Source organism: Dendrobates tinctorius, unplaced genomic scaffold (assembly GCF_039654945.1).
Source record: "Dendrobates tinctorius isolate UK_male_01 unplaced genomic scaffold, ASM3965494v1 ptg000165l, whole genome shotgun sequence".
NCBI lineage: Eukaryota > Metazoa > Chordata > Amphibia > Anura > Dendrobatidae > Dendrobates > Dendrobates tinctorius.
In genome coordinates this window covers 13078518-13105916 of record NW_027361832.1, presented here as the reverse complement: position 1 = coordinate 13105916, position 27399 = coordinate 13078518, and the positions used below count along the sequence as shown (strand labels likewise).

Genomic DNA, 27399 nt, shown 5'->3' with positions numbered 1-27399 from the left:
GAGCAGCCTAGTAAGTGACACATCGTTGAAATCAGAGTTTCTGAACCTACAACATGCTACTCTCAGATGGGATAATCAAAGCCTGGTGAGAGATTCTTTTTAAAGGGAACCTATCATGTAAAATAATGCTATTAACATTTTATTAACCTGAAAGCCCCAATGTCGGTAGTAAATTAACTTTATTCTCCCCGCCAGCCTTACTCTTGCAGTCACAGTGGTGTAGAGAGCGGTGGCTGTAACCATACCCTTGGCACTGACTGACAGCAGACTCATCATAAGGGCCGGCTGTCAGTCAATGTGTGGGGCGCGGTTACACCTATCGCTCACTATGTACAGAGCAGTGACTGAAATCCTGCCGGCACCACTATTATGACTGAAAGAGTGAGGATGCCAGGGGAATTACAATTCTCTTCCTTTCAGCAGTGGAGCTTTCAGTGCTGGTACTGATTGTTGTCAGAACGCTAGTAACCTGCAGATTAACCCAATACCTGCAGGCTAATATAGCTCTATTTTACATGACAGGTGACCTTTAGGGAGGGATCCCATCCCTCATCAAAAAATAATTAGTGTCTCACCATCAGGCTTGCCTAGCAGTCACAGAATCACTGATCTAGGGTATGAACCACCCCGTCCCCAAAAAGAAAATATAATACTTCTTTTTCATGTTTTTATTACACAGTAAAGAATACAACAATACCTGAATCATACTTTAAAGATTCACAGGTTGACAGACCATACATTACAGTCCAACTAAAGGAAAAGAATAAACGAGAACCCACAGTTCAGACATAGTAGACTTGAAAGCTCAAGATTATGCTGACGAAAGCATGATGTCTACCCACCCCCCTGTTCACCCAGTGTTAGTCTACCATTAACTTGTGGTACATGTCTGAATAAAGTATTGCACAACAACTTTTTTTTTTTTTCACAATAACGTTGCAGAACCCAAAAAATAAAAAAAATAAAAAATTAATAATGATTTAGAAAAAGTACTTCATTTCTGCATTTCAACAGTCTCCAATTTACTTTACTGTCCTCTGAAGAATTCGGACAACATGGAGTCACCTTAGCCCACCCCACCCCAACTTTAAGTATTCCAGACTTAGGCATGCTTTGCATTAGTAAACCAGCCTTGAATTTTTAAATCCCCAAGACATGCACCTACACAAATTAAAGCTTAAAAACAGAAAAAAGAAACCAAAGTAAAAAAAAACAAGACAATAGGCGTCCCTATCACACGTCACGAGCCACGCGACAGGGTAGAAGAGAAAGACCAGAAGGAAGAAGTAGAGGGGAAGATAGAGAGAGGGGATGCCCTAAGCCTATCAGCGACCACCATTCAGTTATATCCAATGAAGAGAAGATTTTTTTTTTATTTTAATGTGTTATACCTACAAATTATACTCTCACATAGCCTGCATATAAGTGACAAGCAAAAAAGGAAAGTATTTTTTTTATCTTTTTTATTAAGATAATGAGGTCTGCTTTGTTACCAAGAAGTGATATGGTTTGCAGCTGTATGAGCTTCGCTTTTGGTATCTGTTTATTTTGTATGCCCATTTGGTTTGACTAGACCAGTTTTTGATAGCGACTGGTGCAATATACATGCTGTCAGAGGTAGAGTGAAACTTTTTTTGCCACTGAGGAGACTGTAGCAAAATAGAAGGAAAGAAAGAAGAGAAAAGAAGGAGAGCTCAAAAGTTAGGAGGAGGGAAGTAGTATCGGATGTCACTCAGGGTGCCCTGAAATAAAGTAATGAGACATATTGTTACTAAACCATATTTCACACAGAAAAAACAGCTGTCACAACAATGGACAGCTACGTTGGTAGACAGATGATATGATTTATGTAAATTACCAGAATTTTTGAGATTTTTTCCATTCCTTCCTACACTGAACAAACAAGAGCTCCAATAGAAAAGACTGTCCAGTGTCACACACAGACAATAATACTACACAAATCAAGGGATCCAGGGAGATGGGTCCGGGAGCACCATGGCAAGAAATCACTTGTTGGAGGGGTCCTGGTCATGTGCTTCATTCCTTGTACAGTATTAGGAGCCTTTGGCTGCTAATAGAATTGGAAAGATTGGCCATGATTGCGCTCAATGGAGGCATCTTTAGACCGGATTCAAAATGCAGTAAAAAAACATTTTTTCCGCAACAGAACAAACCAAAAATATGACAAACAACATAAACAAAAACATGATAGAGTAAAAATACTGCGTTTTGGTAATACATCACATTATACAGGTAACATACCTGTAATCTCTAGCTTGAGTGTGTACTCCACCCCATAAACTGTGACTTGCAATACTCAACATGAAGGCTCGCTTACACGAGGTATACACTGGGTGAGTGCTATCTGATGTTTGATCGGAGAGCACTCGGACCAATGTTATACTATGGGGCAGTGTCGATCTGCATTTTGATATCATCCGAGAGCAGTCCGATTTATGGGGACATAGACAATGGAGAAGATGGAGAAATTAAGTTCTCCCTCTTCGCACCAGTGATACGATTCTCTCACTCGAGAGAATCAGATAATAGTAAACTGACACTCGGCTCAGCCTCTAATCAGAGGTTGAGTCGAGTCTCACTACCATACTCAATCAGATTCACTCGGAAGAGATAATCATTGCTCGTGTGACTGTAGCCTAAAGCACACAACCAGGCCCTACACAAGCGATAAGCGTACACCACAAAAAGAAAGCTACATATCCCATGACCAGTAGGCAGCCATGTTTCCCTCTCATTTGTTATCATGGGAGATGTAGTACAGATGAGTTGATACATTGGATTTTCCTTCACTATTTTTATTGTTCTTTTATTTATTGAACCCACACATCTGGTCTGGACACTGGACATCAGAAAAAAAACAAAAAAGATCAATGAATTCACACTGTACCTTACTGGACATGTTTAACCTGCTGATCTTTTGGAATATAGTATTGGTGCTTTAAGAAATTTTAATTTTGGTCCTTAAGATCAGTCTTTGGCTGACTTCCCTTTATGTTTTAATACCGTATGACCTGACATTCAGCAGTTTAAGCCGTCATTCTACACCTCAGCATTTGGAAATCTAATTATCATATTTAAAATGAGAAATACATAGCCTTATAGCAATTACACATGCACTGCCCTTTAACATTTATGTTATTTTGTTTTTGTTTTTTTCTTCTTTTATTACAAATTCCCTATTTGCGAATCTTCTAAAAAAAAAAAAAATAAAAATGAAAAGAAAATCTAAAATAAAAAAAAATCCACTATGGCTCTATGCTACTGATAGATCGAACGGTGAGGTGGATTTAGAATATTCAAAAAAAGGAGTTTTCCAAAATTAAAAAAAAAAAAAAGAAATGCATGCCTAGGGAGTCATTGTGACAGTGCAAAAATACATTTATGTACATCCCTCCTACAAAAACACCGATAGGTTAGCATTCCGTGAAGCATGCTAGATTTCAGAAAAAAATCTTATAACAGAGTGAATTAGCAGCTCCGGTAAATAGCGTTATTTTTTTCTTTCCTTTCTTAAAGACAAAAAAAAAGGGCTGTTTGTACTACTAGAGATTTATCACTTACATTTACAGATATAAAAGCAGCATAGAAAGAGACGGGTTTCTCACCAGCTAAGAATAAAGAGGTTAAATGTGGGCATGATTAGAACTACGATGCATCTTCACATTTGTCCATCACATTTACAAGAAAAAACACCATTGGGGAACCTCACAGGACAGGAGTGTCTGAAACACCGAGAGAACTACTAGCTTTTAAGTTGAAACAGTATGGGATGAAAAATTATTTTCGCTTTAAAAGTGGGCCGGAGCTGAAGCCACCGTGTATACATAATTTTTTTTTTTTAATCATTTTGTCACTTTTAATTTAAAAAAAATATATTAGAATAGACCCGATTGTCTCTGTGGAACCTTGAGCGTCGAAAAGTTTGTTTTGGGGGCAACTGCTTGTTTTCATGATTGCCAACTTGCTACTATTGGATAAGACCATTCCATATCAAAGGAAAGAAGCCTTTTCCATGATGGCATTTTTATTTTTTATTTTTTTTTTAGATATCCCAATGCAACTCATCTTTCATCATGTTGACCTGGATAGTACTGAATTTATTTCAGAAAAAAAAAAAAAAAAAGATGAACATCTGTGGTTTCTTCCAATCTGCTGCACATCTGTGAGTTTTTGTAGCGGGTCTTCAAAGTTCAATTCGTAACCCATGGACGCTATTCATCTTCTTGTTAAAATGTCTACTGCTGTATCCAACGCTTATGCCCTTGAGGAGTTCATCTTGACTTTTTTTTTTTTAATTTTTCCCCTTTTGTTGCTATAAAGAACAATAATTTTATTTTTCGCGTGAGCAGTTTTTTTTTTGCTCTCAACAGCAGTTAGCAATCTCTTGGTTTGCTGTTTGGTAAAGCATTTGTTAATGAGGTCATCTAGTTTTAAATCCCAGCTACTGTAAAATACCAGGGAGGAGGTCAAATCTAGCATTGTGTTATATTCTGTACTCTCTTTCAGTTTTTCTAAAGAAAAAGATATCTTTGATTTTCCATAAGAAGTCATTGTGACCCGTTACTGGCCTTCACTATTACACAACTACCGTTAAGATAAAAGTAGTCCACTGTTATTGTAGCAATGAAATATGGTACTTCATTTAAATCTTTCAACATCTGAGAATGAGGACTTGGTTTTCATTGAGTCTGTAAAGTTTTTAAACAAATTTTTCTCTTTGTTTTTTTTTTAACGGGCAGCTGTCTCTAGGGTGGACGGTGTGCCTGGAGTGGTCGATCGCGGAGTAGCTGCTGGTGGAGTGTCAATCGGGCTTCCTGCACCGCTGCTGGGCGTAACAGAGGAGCTGACTGCTGGAGTCTCTCCTTGCTGTTGAGCTTGAACAGTCTGTCCACAGATATGGTGATGTTTTTCCCAGTCTTTGTGCTGACAAAAGGATCCACAATATCGGGCAGTATTACATCCGCTGCAGGTTTCGCTTGCCTTTCGCCCACAGTTCCAGCAACTCTACAAAATATCGAAAGAGAGGAAAAAAAAATCAAGAAAATTCCATAAGAACATTTAATGGTTTAACTGTTGTTCATTGCTTCAAAGAGTAACATTAAACGAACTGTAAATTACAAGCACAGGTGGAAAAAGTACGAAATGTGTTCTGAACACATGGTGAGACATTTGTGCAAATCCACTGAATTTGCCTTATTATAGTGAAATTGCAAAATGCTATGTAAACAATCTGCTCTGGTTTTTCTGCAGCAGATGACAGAAGACGCTACCAGCAAAGACATGTTCTGACTTTCAAAAATAAATTTAATTTATTTTTTTTTTTTTGCACTCTTTCAAGTTACTTTTTTTCAAGCCTACGAAATGCATTTGATAACGTTACAAGCTTCCCTTCATCTGACAAAGTTTACTTAAAAGTTTGCTATGCTTTGATACAAAAAAAGTCTTTCAATAAAAAAGTAGACGAGAATTGGACAGTGCAATAAACAATGTATACTACTATATTGAAAGCGACTCTAATTCCAGTCTATTTAACTTCCATCAAAGGAACTTTTGCAAACCCAGATGGAGACACCAATAATTATATTATCAGGAGGTTATCTACATCTCCTTTGTTGTATCATAGCCGCTTCGAACATGGGATAAATTCTTGCTATTGGGCCTCAACCCAAGTTTCCAGCCACAGTAAATATTTAATCTGGTTAAGTTAGCCATTCATGGCGATAAACTTCAACGAAAGTTACGAATCACAAAAGCACGAATATTAATTATTTATATGACATTATCATATGGTACTTTAGAGTGCAATACAACAAGATATACCCAGGACAGTATAGAATGTGGAGGACGCAAGATTTAATGGCCATATGAAGAAGTTACACGTGGAAAGAGAATCTTGGCCATACAGGGTTTCAATCTATAAAATCAGCCATGCCCATTAGATGGCTGTTGACCAAACGATGCTTTGGCCAATCGTTCACCCGACAGCCATGTCAGCTGAATTTCCCACGCTCATTCCGCCAAGCGCTCCTGTGTTCTCTATGAGAAAGCCGCTGACATGTTGGACAGTGGCTTGTTTCCGGGAGACCAATGTGATCGACAGTCCATAATTGGACATATCCAATCGACATCTCCTTCAATGATCAGTTGGCCAGTGCTCTCATAAGTATTAGCCTATCGATATGGGAAGGTTCGACCGACATTAGTCTAATGTATATGAGAGCCTTAAGAAACAAACTGTATATAGTAGACATTGGGAAGCGAGTAAGAAACTCTTTGCTTTCCCCGATGAGACAATGACAGAACAGCTTATGGCGTAGGCCAGATATTATTTTTGGTGGATCAGATAAGTTTGCCAAGTGCATTTGGAGGGTTGATAATGGTGAATAGCATGAGGTTAGGAACTGCAGAGAGAAGGTTAAGAGTAAGACTTGAGAGCTAAGTAGGAAGCACATGAGCACTTGATGCTGTGAAAGGCAATGGAGTCTCCGAGTATGGAATATCTCTTTAGTGCCATATGCCACTGATTTATAGGGTAGAAAATGCTTAGGCAATATTCTGTCACAACATGAGCATCCCATGAGAACCATGAAGGCTGCAGTCATAATTTAGAGTCATGTCTCCATATGCTGTCGTATTCTGCCCCAGAAGCGAAACTTTAAGAGGAGTATACAGCCGGAATTATGGCATTAAATGGGGCATGACATAGTCCTTTATATGGAATTGGAGGCATACATAGGTTCAGTAAATGCATAATGTACCTCTATAGAAGCCATATTTTCAGTTGAAAAAAAAAATAGCCATAATATGTCTATTGACCATATCCATGCGTCTGTATAATAAGCAAACTCTGAAAAACCAAAATAGTAAAATAAAAAAACAAACCACCATGTTATAAAGGTCTAGAAATAATGAATAAAAAAACTGATTAAAATCTATATCTGCATGTAAGATTATAGAATGGTCTAAATGAGACTTTAGAAGGTACTGGAACGTTTGCCATGTGGAAATATGGTATCTGTCCAATACTTACTGGCTCCATCAGATTAAAATCAGATGTGCTTCCATAGAAAAGCATAGAGTATACAGAATCAAGCAGATAATTACAAATGCATGTGCTGGAACTTTTTTTTTTCTATTTCTAAAATTGTTCCCATCTTTTGAAAACACTTCAAAATATCCTACAAAAAAAAAGTTTCCAAACACAGAAACAGATGTTTTTTTTTTGTTTGGTAGTTAAATGTTGAGGTTGTAGACTGGATGTCTGGCATCACCTGCTATTAATTCACTCCTTCTGGTTTCAGGTTTACATTGTCTAAACTTAGCTGAGTTTTGGAGATGTCAAAATCTATTACTACACGCAGAAAATGGATTCAGGATATATTTACTTTTGCCATACCATGCAATTTTTTCCCATATAGTTTGTTAAAGCATGCAACAAAGAGCTTTTATCAATATGCTGGAAACACATAACTGCTGCTAGTCATCAGACATGGCAGTAAAACATGGAAATTATTCATTTGACTTGTTCAGTATTGTAGGGTCATTCCATGTCTGAAAAATAAGTATTTCTTTAATTACTAATTAAGGAGATGGAATAACATTTCATCCCTGGGTATAAATCTCACACTGGATTAGAAGACGAATTCATAATTTATAATTCTTCATTTCTTTTTAAGGTAATTTTCAAGCAACTGTGATCTGGCCACCAAACCGGACCCTCTTGTGAGTCTACTGAACCACATACAACCCACCATAGGATTCTACAGTCACCTAAGCCTGGTATCAAATAGCTTTAATAGTTCCATATACAACAGACCATCCATGGATCTATAGAACTGAACTATTGACTTTAAATTGTGATTTAAGTTTGGCTTAAGATGGCTGAAATACAACGACCTGACCCAGACCTCCTGCCATTCCATGGAACCAAACATACAGTAGATCATGGGTATCTAAGCCTGGTTTCTACAAGCTGTAGTACGAACTTGAGAGGGAAACCTTCCGCACTTTTACAGAACTGAGAAAATATCACCATAGTGTTTTACAGTGATTGATGAGTTTGGGCTTGTGGTTATATTATGCACGCTATTATCACATGCAAAACACTAAAGGCCAAACAAAACTAACCTAAAAGATGAAAAGTGTAGTTTAGCATTTACACGAAAATGAACACATCAAGCTTACCCTCTACAAAGTTACATAAGTTGAAAAATGACAAAGGTCCATCAAGTTCAGCCTTCCTACATTAGCTATCGCTTAATTGTTTGTAACCAATAATGACATTTAATGTGAGAAAAATATCCAATTCTTTTCAATTCTGATATAATATTTGCCATTACTACCTCTTGTGTTCGGCATTTCAGTCTGTGTGCTCTAACTGTAAAGGACCCTTTCTTATTTAGCTGCAGGAATGTCCTTTCCTCCACACACAATGAATAAAGTGCCGGGCTCTTGTACTTACCACAGTCCTTTGCATTACATCGCCACACAAAACAGGATTCGCGTGGATGCTCTGATGGGGCCAAAGACTATAATGGTGCAGACGGAGTCAACGTGTGGTCTGTCGCGCATAGTTTTCGAGTGTGAACGCCTAATAAAGGTGGAAACTAAGACGCATTCTACTATGTCTTAGTGTCCACGTCCAGTAGGCATATAAGCCTGAAAATGATACACGACTACAGCACATGTTGACTCCATCAGCCCCCTTATAATCAAAGGCCCCATTGTCGGATATGCCTCCCGTTTTGTAAAGAGGCCGGATCTAAGCCAATGTAAGTAGGACAAAGAACAATGTGAAAGCACTCTAAGAGTCCTCCTACTATAGACCCCAAAACACTGGCCACTCAATATTGTGTGAATGGAGAAAGCAATAGGATTGTCATGGAGCCATCAGCATGCTATACCGCAAAAATCACCATGTGAGATGCTGCATGGAATTTCATATCCTTGCTGTCCTACTGTAAATCACTTGCATCCCAGATACTGGAAAATGAAACTTTTTAGGTGATAGGAATATGTTAGCTACCTTTGGACTTAGATGGGTACTTTGGAGAGTTATAGATAGTCACGAGAAACAGACACTTAATTGGTCCATGCTGTACCGAGATGGTGACTGCAGTGCAGAAGGCACAATATGTATTTACTATGTGTCTGGTCAATCCAAATCTCAAAAAGTTCATGCAATATAAAGTGTCTCTCAAATTTATTAGAGCTGTTAAGAGTTATGGCCACATTCATCAGTCATGACTCACCCCATCTCCCGCTTTTCACCTTTGCCCTCCTGCTCTGTCACTCTCTATTATTGTGATTGCCAATTGTTCTAAAATGCTTCACTATTAACAATAATAATGGGTTATTACATGGAGGAAGCTCGTCTGCCTACCAAAAACGAGACAGGAGCTTCACTTTCCTCATCTGAAAGTAGATAAATCTAAGGACTACATTTTGAAAATAACTGTGACCTATCTAATGAGGGTTGCAACTAAAGGCTGATGTCTAATATCCAGGATAATAAAACAGGAAGCAGTACCTAATAATAGCCAAATCCAATAAATAGAAAAGCAATTTTAATCAAGCTAATGAAATAATGGAAGTAAAATATGTAATAGGATAAAATAATACAAGGTGACCAGATCTTGACAAACTTGAAAGCAAGGAAAGCAATTTCTCTGCAGCACCCCTACAGGGGAAATAAAGCATTACTCCCTATGGAGGACTGTGGCTTCTCCATGCATTACATGAGAAATTCTCTGATCAAAATCGTCGAATGATATTCTGATATGATAAGTAGGATACATGTGGGTACCAGACCTATTTAAAGACCAGTCTGGTAAGCCTTGGCACATGAGTGGCAACCTCCAACCTCATCAATTATTCTTCACCTGGATGCTATACCTGTGTCAATAATACCTCTTAAGGGCATATAAACCATATGCTATCTATACAGATAGACTTTAGAATCAGACCATAATGTAGTTCCACATCATACAATGCTACAAATACCTAATAAATGTTGTGAACAGGCACACAAACATTTGGCTGTTCTTACACTTTCCCTTTAAAACAAGTAACCATAGAGGGACAACATATTACGATTACAGAACAAAGACTCGATTGAATGTGTACAAATATGTTCATCAATATCTGACTTGTTAACATGAAGATGCCAAGCCAATTATGGGCCGCTCTCATTTGATTCTTGCATGGAGGAGTTTGCTTCCCTTTAACTCCCTTCCTTAGAAACTTTCAGATGTTGCAAATCAATTCCTTTTGTCTTTGGGAACTCATCTGCTATGCATTAAAATGAAACTCTGGGCATCTACTGATCCCACAAGGGTCTTTCATCCTCAAAGACGTCTGCAACAAATTAAATGCTAGCTTTGCCTATTAAGACACAGTTACACGTTGAATTTGGAGCTCAGTGCCAGGTTTTTCTTTTTTTACATAGTTTTGTAATTGGAGGATTTCAACCTATAGTTTTATGTACAATTCTCATATCTACCAATTATCTATCTATCTATCTATCTATCTATCTATCTATCTATCTAATATTCATTCCAAAAACAGGCAGCACTGCATAGTTAGTCTTTCAAGTGATAGTGAGTTTTATTAGACCCACATAACCAGGCAACGTTTCGGCTCTAATGAGCCTTTCTCATTTGAGCCGAAACGTTGCCTGGTTATGTGGGTCTAATAAAACTCACTATCACTTGAAAGACTAACTATGGAGTGCTGCCTTTTTTTGGAATGAATATTGTATATTGTGGCGGATACTGGACTATTTGCCTGGGGCTGTGCACCCGAAGTTAAGTAGTGTGCTGTTTCTCTTTTTTCTATTTATCTATCTATCTATCTATCTATCTATCTATCTCATACTTATCTATAGTCTAGCTAGTATTCACATATCACATACTTATCTAACTTTCCCTGTTTTGTCTATAAAAAATAGTTCTTCAAAACCAGGACTCTCGTATCATCTGTTCACAAACCCTTCATGCACTTAATAGCCCTTTGGGTCCGTACGCATACTGGTTGGTGACCGCTTCGCGCAGCATTACATGAACACCCTATTTATTATATTGATGGCTGGACCGCACAATACAAGCAATTGTTACCATCCACCTTTCGTGTCCCCCCATTTCCGCCATAGATTGTAAGCTTGCGAGCAGGGCCCTCATTCCTCTTGCTATCTGTTTTGATTTATAGGATTATTGTTGTTCTGTAATATCTTTTATTGTCTGTACAAGTCCCTCTAAAATGTAGAGTGCAGCAGACTATGTATGGAAATAGAGCTGTTATTATTATTAGTCACTTAAAGCAGGGATGTCAAACTCAAATACACAGAGGACCAAAATTAAAAACTTTTAAAAAGTTGTGGGCCAACCTTGATATTTATAAAACAAATTGCCATCAATTGAGGAAGATTTTCTTATTATCACATATAAAGTTGAACTTTTTCATATGGAAAGAAAACTTGTCTCACAAACAAAGTACATTTTAATTAATAAATCTTTGAATGAAATCCTGGAATAATATATTATATAATAATATGTTATGTAAAAGCAGTAAAAAGCATATGGCCCAATTGGCTAATTTAAATATGTAACAGCAAAGGATAAAAAACCTTGAATACTTTCATATAATAAAGTATGATGCCAACAAAAGTGCACCCAAACAGAGAAATATACCCCATAAAGTATAATTGCCCCACATAGTCCTCCATACGGTATGATGGACTTTGAATTGCCTTCTATATAGTATAATGGGCACCACATAGTCCTTCATAAAGTATAAAGGTCCCACAAAGTGCTTCATACAGTATAATGGCCCCACATATTAATCCATACAGTATAATGAGCCCACATAATCCTCCATACAGTATAATGTCCCCGCACAGTCCTCCATACAGTATGATGAGCCCCACATAGTTCTCCATACAGTATAATGACCCCACATATTTTTTCATACAGTATACTGGCCTCACATATTTCTCCATACAGTACAATGGACCCTGAATTGCCTTCCATAAAGTATAATGGGCACCACATAGTCCTTCATAAAGTATAAAGGTCCCACATAGTGCTACATACAGTATACTAGCCCCACATATTACTCCATGCAGTATAATGGGCCCATATAGTCCTCCATACAGTATAATGGCCCCACATAGTCATCCATACAGTATGATGGGCCTCACATAGTCCTCCATACAGTATAATGTCCCAACATATTTGTGCATACAGTATAATAGCCCCACATAGTCCTCCATACAGTATAATGGGCCCCACATAGTGCTCCATATAGTATAATGGCCCCGCCTAATGCTCAATAAAGTATAATGGGCCTCACATAGTCCGCCATACAGTATAATGGCCCTACATTTTGCTGCATACAATATAATGACACCACAAAGTGCTCCATATATAATGGCCTCACATAGTGCTCCATACAGTATAACAGGGCCCTGTATTGTCCTCTATACAGAATAATGGGCCCCATATCACAAAATAAATAAATACTCACCCCTCCTCATTTCCCCGCTGCTCCGGTCTAGGCAGCGAGCACTCTCAAGCTCTTCACTGCTTGGCACAACGAGCGCATTGTAGTGATGCTGATACATGTGAAAGTGTGATGCCGGGTAGGGGGCCAGATTTGGCCCACAGGCCAGAGTTTGACATACATGACTTAAAGAGATTGTTCATTTTTATACTGCTTTTTTGGGGCTTCATCAAAATGTTTGCAGTCACTCTGTATCACTGCAGATTGTAAAATCCAAGTAGTGTTCATGACGCTAAATTGCTGCAGTTACTCTATGTTAGGATACTCAACATGCATACTACATTCTCATCCGCTTCTCTCAACAGAAATTCTATACTGATGGTCACTATTGATGAGCGAGTATGCTCGTTGCTTGAGATTTCCCAAGCATGCTCGGGTGATCTCCGATGTGCTCGGAGATTAAGTTTCTGTCGCCGTAACTGCATGATTTGCGGCTGCTAGACAGGCTGAATACATGTGGGGATTCCCTAACAAGCAGGCAATCGCCACATGTATTATACTCGGAGATCACCCGAGCATGCTCGGGAAATCTCGAGTAACGAGTATACTCGTTCATCACTAATGGTCACTTTACTATCTATCTAGTTACAAAAAAACCCCTCCAAAATTAGCAAAAAAACAGACCTTAAATAGCCCATGCGGCATGGCAACGTTTCGGACACACAGAGTCTATCTCAATCTCTTTCTCATATCTATCATTTACCTATCTATCTATCTATCTATCTATCTATCTATCTATCTATCTATCTATAACCAATCTAATAATAATAATTCAGTATAAGAAAACCCTTATGTTCCAGGTTAGCTTTAAAAATAAACCACAATGAATGTTCACAGCTGACACAAAGGTGGGGTCTCTGGCTTCAGCTGGCTTTCTAACTTTTTTACCTCGTTTGAGTCTTCTTGCTGGTTAATGACGGAGAGTGCGTCCTCTGCAGCTTGCCTTTTTGCTTCTGCCACCGTCCTTTCCATTTTTGCTCTTTCCGTAGTAATCATTTCGTGTGCTTTTCTTTCTGCCTCCGACACTGCTTTTTGAAGTTCTGTCATCGCTTGTCTTTTCACCTCGTTTACTGCTTCTTCTGTAAGGTAATGAGGATATTTCTGTGAATCTACATGTTACGCAGAGGTCCACAAAGAACACTGAAGAACCCAAACTGTTCACGGATAAGAAGCCATGTGACAGAAATACCTGCGTCCTGAAAAAATGCAAGAACTATACAAACCCTTTGAAATGCCTGAATTTTCTATAAGGAATATTTACTAAAATAAACTGCACTTACACCTCGGGGGTCATTACACAGTGCATATACCCAGTGCACCTTGAATGCAGGTAACTTATACACTGATATGTGGATATACATATATATAATGTGAGTAACCAATCATAAATATATTTATTCAGCTTTACTTATAACATAATAAATAAAAACAAATAAAGATCAGACAAGTATACAGACATGATAGCAGGGTTGAGTCTCTAAGCGCTAAATTGCACAAAGTCATAAAGTTGCAAATGAATACAGGTAGGGTAAGGAATACTGTTAGGTTAAAAAATGCCCAAAGTACAAAATATGCACATACCTAGTAATAAAAAAGGCCATTACAGTTATTTAAAGTGGCTAAAGGATATGATCAAAAAGATTTATAGGACGGTCAGGTTAGTAATCTGTAAACGGGCTGCTGAACCAGAGCCCTGTGAACCTCCTCCTATCTGCCGTCATTCCCGTCTTTACTAATCAGAAGTATTGCTGGGGAGAAAGTTTATATGGCTCTGGTCCAATGGTCATGAATTACTAACGTGGTCCCTAGACCACGGTCCTGCAAATCTTCGAATCTGTTTAATCACCACTAGTTACATGCACATCCAGTCACACAGGTAAAAGGATTGATGAGTATTCATTACACTTGTATACCCATCTACACATTTCCCTTATGTGTTGCTGTTCCATGTGTAAAAAGCAGAGTGACCTATATACAGTCAACTACTGGCGACCACTCAACTTTCAATCATGGGTGACCTCTTTTTGAATATTCACTATGGTTGAATTCACCCTGTTATATCACCTTTAGACTAATATGGTATGTATGGACAACTTAAAAAAAAGCTATTAACATTCAGATATAGGGGTAATCTGCAGGTTAATAGTGTTCGAAAGCTCTGCGGCAGCTGCACTAAAAGCTTGGCTACGGGAGGGTGTGAACTTCATTCTTCCAAGCAGCCTCCAGCTTTTAATCATAGAGGTGCGGCCAGCTCGGCTCCGGTCATAATGAGCAGCAGCTGTAACTACGCCCCGCCACTGACTGACAGCCAGCTCAGCACTGATGCACTGTAGAGTTGGCTGTCAGTCAGTTCCCGGGGCGTAGTTACAGCTGCCACCATCTACTCACTGAGCAATGACTGTAGCTGTAATGGGCACGCCTCTATGACTGAAACCTGGAGACTGCCGGGAAGAATAAAGCTAACTTCCTCCCAGTACCTGGGCTTTCAGTGCGCCGGCCGCATGGATTCTATTTATGGACCAATAGATATACCATTTATTTTTGGTTAATCTTAATGGGTAACCAGCAACACATAAGAGACCAGCTCAATTTATATCACACTATTGTATCCAAAATACTGTAATCAACACGTTCCAACATGTGTATATATATATATATATATATATATATATATATATATATACATATATATGGTATATATATATTTAATCTGTTAAGGTAACATTATTTAATTCACATATTTGGATTTGCATATTTATTCTGATATATCAACCCTTAAAGTTACTTATTACCGGTCGATGGTCACATATACTAAAAGTCAATGGACAAATAGCAATGTTTTACAATCACCAACCTACATGACTAGTTTTATCTCATTAGATGTATATTACTGCCTACATTATATTTTTCATGAGACAGATATTTTTTTAGTAGCTAAAACTAAAATATTCCTAAGGAATCTGATTTCTTTGTTTTTTTTTATTATGTCGCAGCACAAAGAAAATTGATAGAAAAAATGTAGTAAAAATAAATAAAAAATGCAACAAAAATGTTTTTTTTAAATATACTTTGTTCAGTCGCTTATTCACTACATTAACAAAGACAGACTAAAGTACTTCATTTAAAGAAAAGATCTAATTTAATTATCAAGGAAAGATATCTTCCACTTGATCCAGTTTATCTAATTTTCATCTTTATTCAAACCAAAATGACAATGAATAATTGAAAATTTAATAAGCAGTAATTATTAACTTGGCAAACGTTGTACCAATTAACACTCTATTAAAACTAATTATGACATGTTTCATTCAAGTGTTTTCACCTAATTGTTTCACTCGCTTAAAAAGCACCTTAATTAAATGTTCTGTTTAATTAAGAACATAGATTTCTAATAGAATCATATTACCAGATATTAAAAATTAAGAACAAATGAATACGTTTCGGGAAGAGATCTTTAAAGACACGAGCCGCAAACCACTGAAGATATTAATTTTCCCACACGCCATTAGCAGAAACATCAGAACATTATTTTTTTTTTAATCTCTTCTATTTTCAAATTTAAGGTTATAAAATGCATCTATCATTTGTAATCAATGAAAAAAAACGCAGAATTTCTCCTAAATATGAAAAGGATCGAATTTGAAAATCTATTTTTATGATTTTTTTTTTTTTATTAAACCAAAAATTGTACTTGTATTTTTCTTCATTTTTCAAAGTGGAAACTTTGGTTCTTAATATGAAATCCGTGAGTAATGCAACCTGGGCTTAATTTACTTTGAATATTCAAGGTGAATTAAAATTCTATCTAAGTGGCAATACAGGACAATAATTTTTGCTTACGATCAAAGCTCCAGCTTGACTAATTGCATATGCTAATCAGGCAATTTATATTTAAATTATGCATTCCTATTCTAGTCCCACAGGCACGCACAGATCTGCACAGAGAATTGATAGGAGGCTCACAAGGTGCTTGCATATTTATTATCAAATGCAAACAAAGCTTGCTTACTGAAAAAGAAAAAGAAAAAACTATAGACTGCGGTATCCCTTGTCTTTTATTATGGTGGTTGCAATTTTTTTTTATTATTTTGATTCATCACAAATTGTACAATCAATGCAATTTCATAGGAGCGTAAATGTGGAATACTGACTTTTTTTTTCCTTAAATATTTTATATTTGAAACCACAGTAGACCTAAATTATTTATTTTTTTTAATAGGGCTATATTCAACATATTTCATTATCTTTTTTTTATTTTTAATTATTTTATTTTTTACAGATTTTTTTATTCTTATTTTATATTTGCATTTAATTATTGTATTTATTTTTATCATAAAAACATATATTTTATTTTTAATTATTTTGGTTATTCATTCTACATTTACGGTAATTACTTTTTAAAATAAATATTTCATTCATCATTTAACTACTGTTATTGCAGTATGATTAAATCATTGTAATTATTATTTATCAATTTATTATTATTATTATTATTTTATATTATTATTTCATTATTTTTTCATTATCTATTGATTTTTAATCATTGTTTAAATTATTTTATTTTTAATTATTATTATTTTTCGTATTTAATTATTTTATTCATTATTTAATTATAATAAATTGTATTGCTATGATCATGATTGCTATTTATTTTTAATTGTTATTTTTAATATGCTATCTTTAAAATCAATTTTGTTTTCTATTGTTAAAACAGTCCCAAAATAATAAATAATAATAATAATAACAATAAAAATAATAATAATAATAATAATAATAATAATAGAAAAAAATTCCCAATACATAAAAAGCTAGAAAAATATTAATAATATTATATCTTTTCATTGGCGATGCTTCAAATAGCAAACACTAAGCCCAGTAGCAGAAAATACAGCACAAAGGGCACACGTTTTGCCTATTAATTCATCGTAGACGTCATTCACCATTTTAAATGTGTTCTTGAAACATTACGGACTCATCTCAACAATACAGGCTAATGGGACCATGCATAGTAATGACACAGCCAACATAAAAGATCAATAGTATCTCCTGGGGTTGAAGATTTTCTACAAAGGAATTCCGCAGTAACTCGTATTATAATTTTGAGCAGTTATTAAGGATTATTGCAATTTTGCTCTGTTACTAATCAGTCTGTATTTTGATTCCTCACATCAGTGCATTAACAACTGCACACATCTGCCAGAACACTAGGTCTGTGTTTTTAAACAATCCTTACCAGCTTTCTTCCAAATTTCCTCTGGCACGTACCCAGAAGCGGGCCTGTGAAGGAATTCCCGATGCGATTCTGCAGAGGAGGAAGAGAGAGAGAGAGAGAAAAAAAACCACATTGAGAGTACTGCTCATTTGTTAGTACTTGAGACTGACAGTAAAGCCCACTCTGATATCACTCTGCAAGTATTGTCTACTGTACACAAAAATCTCATTGTCACAGCTGTTTCATGCCTTCTGTAGGAATGTCGACAGCATAACACCATGACATTCTCTGACAGATTGCAAATATTCCAAAGAAATTAATGCAAATGGAATTTTCGACAGCGAGCAGCACTGACTGAGCCGTGTGTGAGCGCCGGCTCATAAATATAAGCGTCAGGCTTGGCTGGCGTAAAAACGGGGGGGCAATCTTTTTAGTTTATGCAGGACACGAGGCATTTATTAATTAGTGGATTTTAACTAGTTAATAAAAACCATTTATACAGATTCTATAAGTTCCTTTAACATTTCTTCAAATTAATGTGTCCAGATCTATAAACGATGTGATCGGTTGCCTGTGATTTACTATATGTCAGGGGTTATCATACCATAAATCATAGAGCTTTACACTGGGTCCTAATATCTTAAAAGGGTAAGTCCATCCTCATCACCATTTTACAACTGCTAAAAGGGGTTGTCCGACCTTGGGGTACGAGTCTTCAATCACTCTATGTAACTGCAGACTTGTAAATCCTCACATCGCACGCATTGCATGCTATGAAGGTTCTCTTGTGCTGGGGGCGGACGATCATGTGACTTCAAGTATGCGATTTGCATACTTCCAGCCACAGTCCGACTAGACATGTCCAGCCACGGTCAATACACTTGCACTGAGCGAGGCCTCGCACGTCTAGTTGGCATGTGACCGCATGTATGCAAATAGCATAACTGCAGTCGCAAGCCTTCGGCTCCCAGCAGTGTAAATAGAGAATCCTTACAGCGTGTGGTGCACGCAATGAGACTTGTACCCTAAGGCCAGACAACAGCTTTAAATGCATCTAAAATATAAAATAGATAAACTTTACAAATCGCCTTGTGTTTCCAAAGTAACAGACTACAAACAAGTCATGTGTAGTCTGTTCCTACAGTACATTGCTATCCATTTGTCTCCCTATTTTTTTGCTAACATAACATTTTTTAGCGAGCAGAAAACAGGACAGATAGAAGGGGACAGCAGGATCAGACTACACAAGGTTTGTTTGTAGTCTGTTACCATGGAAATAACATCTGGAAATTGTCACAATGATACCACCTGTAGGGTAAAAGTGTTTATTTGATATCTAGCCAAACCAGCAGCTGGTTATACTACACATAAGAGCTTCTGCAAATACCATTGCCACCAAATCATTTCCTAAGATGTTTGCTACATATATTACTTAGGATGCCTGATAACATTTAGTAATATTTAAAGAATAACTTATTACAAATCACAATTATTCTTCGGAAGTGCTAGGTCACGAGACCCTCATTAACCAAACACTGTGCAGAAGTGCTCCGGCAGTGAGCCCACCTCAAAGCCGCAACATGTCAGCTGTTCAGACAGCTTTTGGAGCGCTTTTGGAGCGCCCTCACTCACTAGGGCTGTGGGGTACTGTTCAGACAGGGGAGGCCCAGGACAGTTCGCGGCCTTTTCTTAGGACCACCCATGTTGTCACGCCCTTCTTCTCCGCGCTGGCAGCCATTTTTAGCATTCATTTTACAGTCTATCAAATTGGTTATTCTGCACATTTCCACAATCTTTTAAGTCCAATAAATCGAAAGGCACACAGAACCCGATGGCACCGGGTCTCGTCATCCTGTTCGTGACGCCAAGTTGGAGCGCCCTCACTCACCAGGGCTGTGGGGTACTCGGTACCGGGCCGGTTGATCTTCTCAACGGGGGGTGGTCACGGCAGCAGTGACCCGGTCCATGGCCCTGGGGCTCCATTGCAAAAGGGGTTGTTTCAGTGTGCTTACGGTGGTGAAAGGTTATAAGTTATTTGTGACGCCACCTGTGGTGTTCGGCAATGAAGTTGTAAGCCGACGCTGCAGACAGATCCTCTGGAACAGATGGTGTGGTGCAGCAGTGATGTTATAGCCCTCCACAGGCAGGGCTGTAGTCCCAGGGCAGAGTAGGTGAAGTGACACTTAGATGGTGTAGTGTCGGGTGCAAGAGATGTAACAGTGCCGGATGGGTTGGCGCCGGAATAAGTGGAGGACACCAGGGCATGCAGCTCCAAAGCTTTACTCACAGTCTGTTGTGGTACAGGTGCCCGCATCCGTGCCGTGTCCTCAGGGTCAGGAGCTCAGCCAACTTCCCGGCAGGATGAAGTACTCCTTTCCAACACTCCGCCAACATATGTGCCTTTTCTGAACGTCTCCCTCTTAGCGCCTTTGACACTGGAGTTCCTCCTGTCAGATGTTCTTATGAACTCTACTTGTACGGCAGACAGCTGTAGCCTACTTCGGGGACTCCTTCTACCTAGTCCCGTCTCAATATCATTGCTGTTGTGCCCCCAAGTCTTGTGTGAGAATAAAGTAGTCACTACTTCTATTCCTCCAGTGTCTGCTGCAGGACCATTAGTATCCATACAACCTCGGGGACCGGGCCCCGGCCTTGCGCTTAGAACTTGGGAAGGGTTATCCTCTAACCCTGGTCCTTGTTCTCTTATTCTCCTCACATTCCGTACTAATCCTTTCCTTCTTATGGAGAATCAGGCTTTCTAAAATGTCTCTTTCCTGTGCCAGCAGACCCAGGTCACTGAGGTCTGCTGCAGCACTTCCATCCATCCATCCCTCTCCTGGGGATCACTCAAACTCTCTCCCTCTCTGTCAGACTGACTGACTGACTGACTCCTAACTCTTCCCGCTCTTTTAGTGCAAAAACTCATCTCCTCCCAGCTCGTGTTCCAAGCAGGGAGCCACCAAGGGGTGCTATGCTACACTCCAAGCAGGGAGCCGCCAAAGGTGCTTTGCTACACTACTTTGTGGTGTGGGGTGCAGGTGTTGGGAGTGTGGTCAGGTGTCTCCACCTTACCTGGATAGTGGGGTACCACATCTCAGCAGGAGGTGCAGTACCTCTGTGGCGACTGAACCCTCAGGGGTGCCACATATTTACATAGCATTTCCGGGCCGGAAATGAGCTCATCGCTGACCCCCGTCACGTGATCGGGGGTCGGCGTCATGTTGCCTGGACAACCAGAGGTCTCATAGAGACCTCTATGGTTGTTCCAGGCAGATGGCTTTCAGCACCACCCAGTGGTCGGCGCTGAAAGCACAGGAGTAAATTTGCTACATATGGGCGATCTACTCATCGCCCATATGTAGCAGAGCCAATAGAGTATTGCATGCTTCAAGCCTCCTATGGATTGGCTGCAGTGATAGCATGACATAATGTCACGTGATCCCTGGGAGAGGCAGTGCCCACACAGCTGAAACGGTGCTGGCACTGGAGGTGAATGTAGGCGAATGTGTTTTACTGGGGTCAAATAAATGATTTGGAAGGGGTAGTCTGAGTAGTGGACAACCTCTTTAAGATGTCTATATCAATAAAGGTTCTCACCTCATAAACCCGTCTTCCATGAGAATGAAAGTGAAATATTGTAACCATAGAAATATTTCAGAGTAAAGAGCGAACTCTTCCAAGAACAGATTAGCCAAGCTGCTGAACAGCTGTGAAAAATATATGACAAAACTATGTGGTATTACAAATTAGCCACTAAAAATACTTTGTTGTGATTTTCATTAGACTCAAATTATATCTGATTATTTGCAGTGTTATTCTATCTGGGAGTCTGCTAGCCAAAATACTGGAGTTAACATTTAGCTACATAGAGAAAGTCATATTTTCTCATTAACAAGGAGATATGAGGTTGACAGGGGACTGCCTCAGATGACCAAAAATAGTTACAAGTAAAATAGAGCAATTTGTACGGATTCGAGCTTATCGGCATACGTCTCACAATGATATATAAATACATCTCAGTAATAGAAATCTCACATGGGAGTCTGCGTGCTAGACCAAGGTACATTGAACCCAAAGTAAACTCTTCGATGGCAGAACGCCAATACTGTGCAATGGATTGTTATAAGGTAAAGAAAGTAATGGGAAAAGTATAGGAGAATACTGAGGTCACCACCTACCCACAGACAGTAACATTTCACAAAAACAGATGCCCTCATATCTGCCTGTAAATATTTTAGCTACATTTAGCAATGGTCCATTGGATTTTAGCAGTTACCGTTCAATTTCAAGAATTTAATTTTCTTTGTTTAGTAATTTGTGATAGGCTAGGATGTGGCAACCACAGATGTGGAGCCCAATGAAATTGTACTAGATCATGTTTTGTGACATTGACCTGTTCAGCCCACATGTCTGGCTGAAATTGTGAAGGGGACAATATATGTTATGTCTCAATTCTCTATTATGTTCCAAGAATGAAGTCAAGCTGGTTATTTATGTTAAAACTCTAACAAACCCCAAATACTTGGCCACACACGCATGTGTCCTTAACAGAGAGACAAAAGTAATCTGTTGAACTCAAAGAACAGCACTAGAAATTCAACATGCCCAATCCTTATTTCTCTCTGAGTCAGGAGGCCCATATACACATGAAAAGGTTTAATAGTCCCACCGTAAAGCACCCCCATACAAAATTAATAGCTGTTGGGTGAATGATCATTCTGCCGATCATTCAACCAACAGGTGTCTCTCCTAAGTCCCCAAAACACAGGAATGTTTGGCTCGGTCAAGCGTTCACCAGGAGAACAAAAGGATCGCTGACTAGAAATCCAATGTGTTGGATCCTTCTCTTCTCCAACATCATTTGTTGGGGTAGAATCTGGGGTCACCATGCACAGTAGACTGTCGGACAATCCCGCCAATATCAGCAGGTTTAGACAAGTTAGTATAATGTGTTTGATGACCTTATGGCCATCTTTCATGAGGGAGCGGAGTACTGCGGAAGATTCAGAATGATATATCAAGATAAGTTGTAGCTAGTCATAATTTAAGTCTTTCGAGATTATATTATCGTTTGAACACCTTTAGAAATAAATAGGGCACATGTGGAATTATTTATTATTTAGCTTCTGTAAGAACCATCAAATTTAGGACTATTTAGAACAGGCAATTTGAGGTGTGATATTTTGAGATTTTTCAGGAAATATTCCGAGATTTAAAAGGAAAGTTACCCCCCAGGGTGTTTTTAAGTAAAAGAGCCACCTTCAGCAGCACTAACGCCAAAATATTAACTTTTATAAATATGTCCCCATACCTGTAATACGTCCCATAGGTATGGTGCGCCCCCCTGTAGCAGCCGCCTCCCTGCCGTCAATCATGCCTACCCTGCGCCACCTCCTCCTGCCTTGCTGTTGCCTTTACATGGCGCAGGCGCCCGCCGGCAACAGTTCTCGGGCATGCGCACACTGCGCGCTGCCCGTGAACTGACATCAAGCTATCACGCCTGTGCGTTTTTCAGGCTCCAGATTCCCAGCCCCGCAGTCTGAATACATCATAACATACTGCGGGGCGGGATCTGGCATCTGCGAAACACACAGGCGCGATAGCCCGATGTCAGTTCCCAGGCAACGTGCACTGCGCATGCCCAAGAACTGTTGCCGGGGGGCGCCTGCGCTGTGCCATGTAACGGTGACAGCAAGGCAGGAGGAGGCGGCGCAGGGCGGGCATGATTGACGGTGGGGAGGCGGCTGCTACAGCGGGTTGCACCATACCTATGGGACGTATTACAGGTATGGGGGCATATTTATAAAAGTTAATATTTCGGCGTTCCTGGGGATCAGAAATAGAAGAGCCATCTTCACAGAATGCAGCCTTAGTGCTGCTGAATATGGATCTTTTACTTAAAAACGCCCTTGGGGGGGTGACAGGTTCCCTTTAACAAAAAGTTTGTTGATGCCTTGTCAAAGTCGTTTGAAGAAAATGATGGATCAAACGCCACATCACAAGTAGATCTAAAATGTACAAAAATGGGCAAAAATATTCTAAAGAAATAAAAGAGTGACCAGAATTAATTAAATTTAGATTGTTGAGGGAATTTTTTTTCTATGCTCCCACTGAAACCAATTGGATGTAACGGCTAATAAAATATAACTTTACTTTGCATTCAGTTACGCTGCAGATGTTGGTACAATATGAAATGTCTCAAGGCCAGTGAATGTATGGAGATTCTGAATCTAGATTTGTGGATGTGACTAAAGGCTTCTTAGTGTCAGACATTACGTTTATGACTCACCGGCCCTTTAAATCATAAATCATATACTAATAAAATGTAACACAGCCTCTACAAAATTATGGAATCTAACAGAAAGAAACACAGGGGCAAAGCTATGGCGACTGAGGAAATAGTATAGACAATAAAAAAACAGATATTTGTGTTGGCACAAATCACTTGCTGTAAAATTCTTGGAAAAATTAAATGTCCTACACTATTGATTATTTTATATTTTGTGGAAAAACACATAAGCTGAACCTTATTTAACCTAAAGTTTACGGAAAATTATAACAATGTGGGTAAGATTATTTTTATAAATTCTTTAAGTGACATTGGTGAATCCAAATGCGGCAGCAATGGGATAATCTGCCATGCATAATTTCAATCCTTTTTCGAGGAGAGGAAATGGTTGTCATCTGTCCTCCAAATGCCATGATTCAAAGAAAGTATACGTTGGGAAATAAAGCAGAAGAGGATAGGCGGTTTGCTTGTATTCATGTGTCTATATCGTATTTATACTAGATTAATAAATTGGAATGGGACAGCCCGAAAAAGGAACAGAGTGCCAAACTAAGGCTACTTTCACACTTGCTTTTTTTGCAGTGCGTTTTTCCAGCAAAAAAATGCATACAAATGCTGCGTTTTTTTTCAAGCATTTTTATGCGCATGCATGAAAAAAACGCAGCGTTTTTATGCGTTTGCATGCGTTTTTAGTGCGTTTTTACCGTGTTTGCGTTTTTTCCAACATTAGTTGGCCCCTCACACTAACCCAAACCATGACTTTACTAACCCTAACCCTTAACCAAACCATACCCTAACCCTTAACCAAACCATACTAACCCTAACCCTGACCCTAACCCTAACCCTTGACCAAACCATACTAACCCTAACCCTAACCCTTAAGCAAACCCTACTAACCGTAACCCAAACCCTAACCCTAACCCTAAACCCTAAACAACCCTAAACCCTAACCCTTAACCAAACCATACTAACCCTAACCCAAACCCTAACCCTAAACCCCCTTAACTAACCCTAACTCTAACCCAAACCCCTATTTTCCATTGTCAAACCAATAGTCAACAAAAAAACGCATGCGCAAAAAAACGCATACATGAGCATGCCAATGCGCACATATGCGCACCCATAGACTTATAATGGGTGTCTTGCTGTAAAAAAAACGCATTGCGCGTATGCGTTTTTTTGAGGCAGGTCGGACACCCAAAAAATGCAACAGGATACATTTTGTGCGCCCGAGCGCACACCACAAAAAAACGCATGCACGTAAAATGCATACAAGCGCATGTGTATGCGCACATAAGCGCATCCCATGCAAAATATAGGGAAAAAAAGCGCATGCATTTTTTAGCGCTAAAATACAGCGCAAAAAAACGCAAGTGTGAAACCAGCCTAAGGGCAATAAAAAATGCAATGGTTAAAAAAGAAATCTGGTGATGACTTGGAGTTTTTGGCAGATTTTAGGATATGTAATCCAAGTCTAACAAAATACAAGTATTATGATTACAAAGAGGTCAACATCTGTGTGTCATGTATTATTCAAATGCGAATACCATTGTATATATTAGCCATTGGCGCCTATTGAACAAAATACTGCTGTATACTTTTTTTTTTTGCATAAAATTGTACTGAAAAGTGTAGTCGGCTATGATTTTCAATATACAGAAGCAGCATTGTCTAACTTGACATGATGCAACAAGATATCTGACACCTGACTTGACATGCTCAGTGGCGTTTGCTGTGCTAAAGGTCAAGTTACAGTTTTCTGCATCAATATAGTTTCCTAAATTATTGTTAGAACACAATAAGAACATTTCTTTCGATACAAAACTATTGCGGAAGCTAAAATGATCAACACAATCTATTATATAACAGACCGTATTATAGAATGGACACCATTTCCAGACTACAGGTTGCTGTAAATTGCACCATGCGTCCCATTGCTGGACTTGAACTAGAATATAAGCTGTGACGGGGTTGTCAACAGTCTGCAAATTCCAGGACTGAAGGTAAAAAGAGGACACTTTTTTCAAGCATATACAAAAAAAGCCAAACACCGCTACCCTACCCATGGTATCATTGTCGTTTTAGACTATATTACTATTCACGCACTGCTCAGTATAGAATGTTGTCAATTTATAGATGAGGATGGGGATCATGGTCAATTTCCATTAACGTCTTTGTGTTGATTTTTAGCACCTGATGTGCATTGGGCACACTTATTTTCTGAGTCAATGGCAATGTATGGACCATGAAGTTACCCAAAAGGGCAGCTATCTTGCCTTTCCTTAACCAACATAGACAGGCTTCTATTCTTCAATGGTTAAATTCTTAGCATTGGATTCATGATTTTACAAAATAAATACAAGACATGATATATTAAATATATGAAACCATCATCAAATGAAATTACTTTTCACATAAATAGCTACAAAGAGAATGGTCATTTAAGAACCTTAGAACATAAAGTCCAAGGACCCATCAATGGTTGTGCTAATATACCTAAGGGGACAGGATCTGGATTCACAGGGCTCTGTTGTCTGGAATGGCTGGTGCTGCTGCTACTGCTACCTTTTTTTAAATCCTCCGCATCACTGTACCGCCTGATCCAGTAATTTAGCTCCTCCCGGTCAGCTTCTTGACATCGCCGAAGAACAGTGAGGGATCGTCTTGTTTTTTCCACCATATCCATTATGCAGTTTAAAAGCTGTTAGGAAAAGATAAAAGAAACAGCCAAATGTCATTGTCTTAAAAGAGCCGCAGCAAATACACATAGGTAGATATTAGACGCATATTGTTTGCTTGATCCAATGTGACAATTGTATCTCATAGCTCCCATTTTATTTTTTTTCTTTTGTGACAGCATAAAAGAGCCGTGGCTCAAAAATAGGCAGAAGATCCGTCTGTGAACATGTAACATTCATTAAGCCTAGCTTCCGAACACTTGGAAAGTACTTTCATCTGCCATCTGTGATGATGGTAGAGTTATTCGTTTTAAATATATTATGACTTGGTAATCTCGCATACTTGAAATTTGCATAGGGCTGATCCAAACTGCCATGGAAATGTACGCCATTATTTAGCTCTCGACGACAGTACGTGAAGACAATGTACGAGGCATAAAGATGATATATTGTAAATGAGTTAGGCGAGTGAAGCATAACGGAGGAAAAAAATTAATTCAGGCAGCTACTATGCTGAAAAATTGTCCAAACAGAGTAATGCTCTACAGAGAAAGCTGGCATAATTCTATTTTACATGTAACATCAAATTTTTCTATTACTCAAATCCTGTAATTTTTTCTTATCTGGCGATACACAAATTA

The 27399-nt window shown here is 38.6% G+C and overlaps 1 protein-coding gene across 8 annotated transcripts in view; it reads right to left on the bottom strand.

The window, feature by feature from the left end:
- Window positions 1-653: 653 nt before the first annotated feature.
- RUNX1T1 (RUNX1 partner transcriptional co-repressor 1) overlaps window positions 654-27399 on the bottom strand; it is a 194394-nt gene continuing 167648 nt past the window's right edge. For 7 of the 8 annotated variants that reach the window (XM_073550498.1, XM_073550497.1, XM_073550501.1 and 4 more), the window contains exons 8-11: window positions 26577-26781; window positions 17813-17881; window positions 13468-13658; window positions 654-5025 (exon numbers count right to left, since the gene is read on the bottom strand). In XM_073550498.1, coding sequence (XP_073406599.1) covers window positions 4750-5025; window positions 13468-13658; window positions 17813-17881; window positions 26577-26781 — 741 coding nt within the window. In that variant the 3' untranslated portion in view covers window positions 654-4749. The remainder of the gene's footprint in view (window positions 5026-13467; window positions 13659-17812; window positions 17882-26576; window positions 26782-27399) is intronic. The other variant, XM_073550504.1, reaches the window with a different exon arrangement.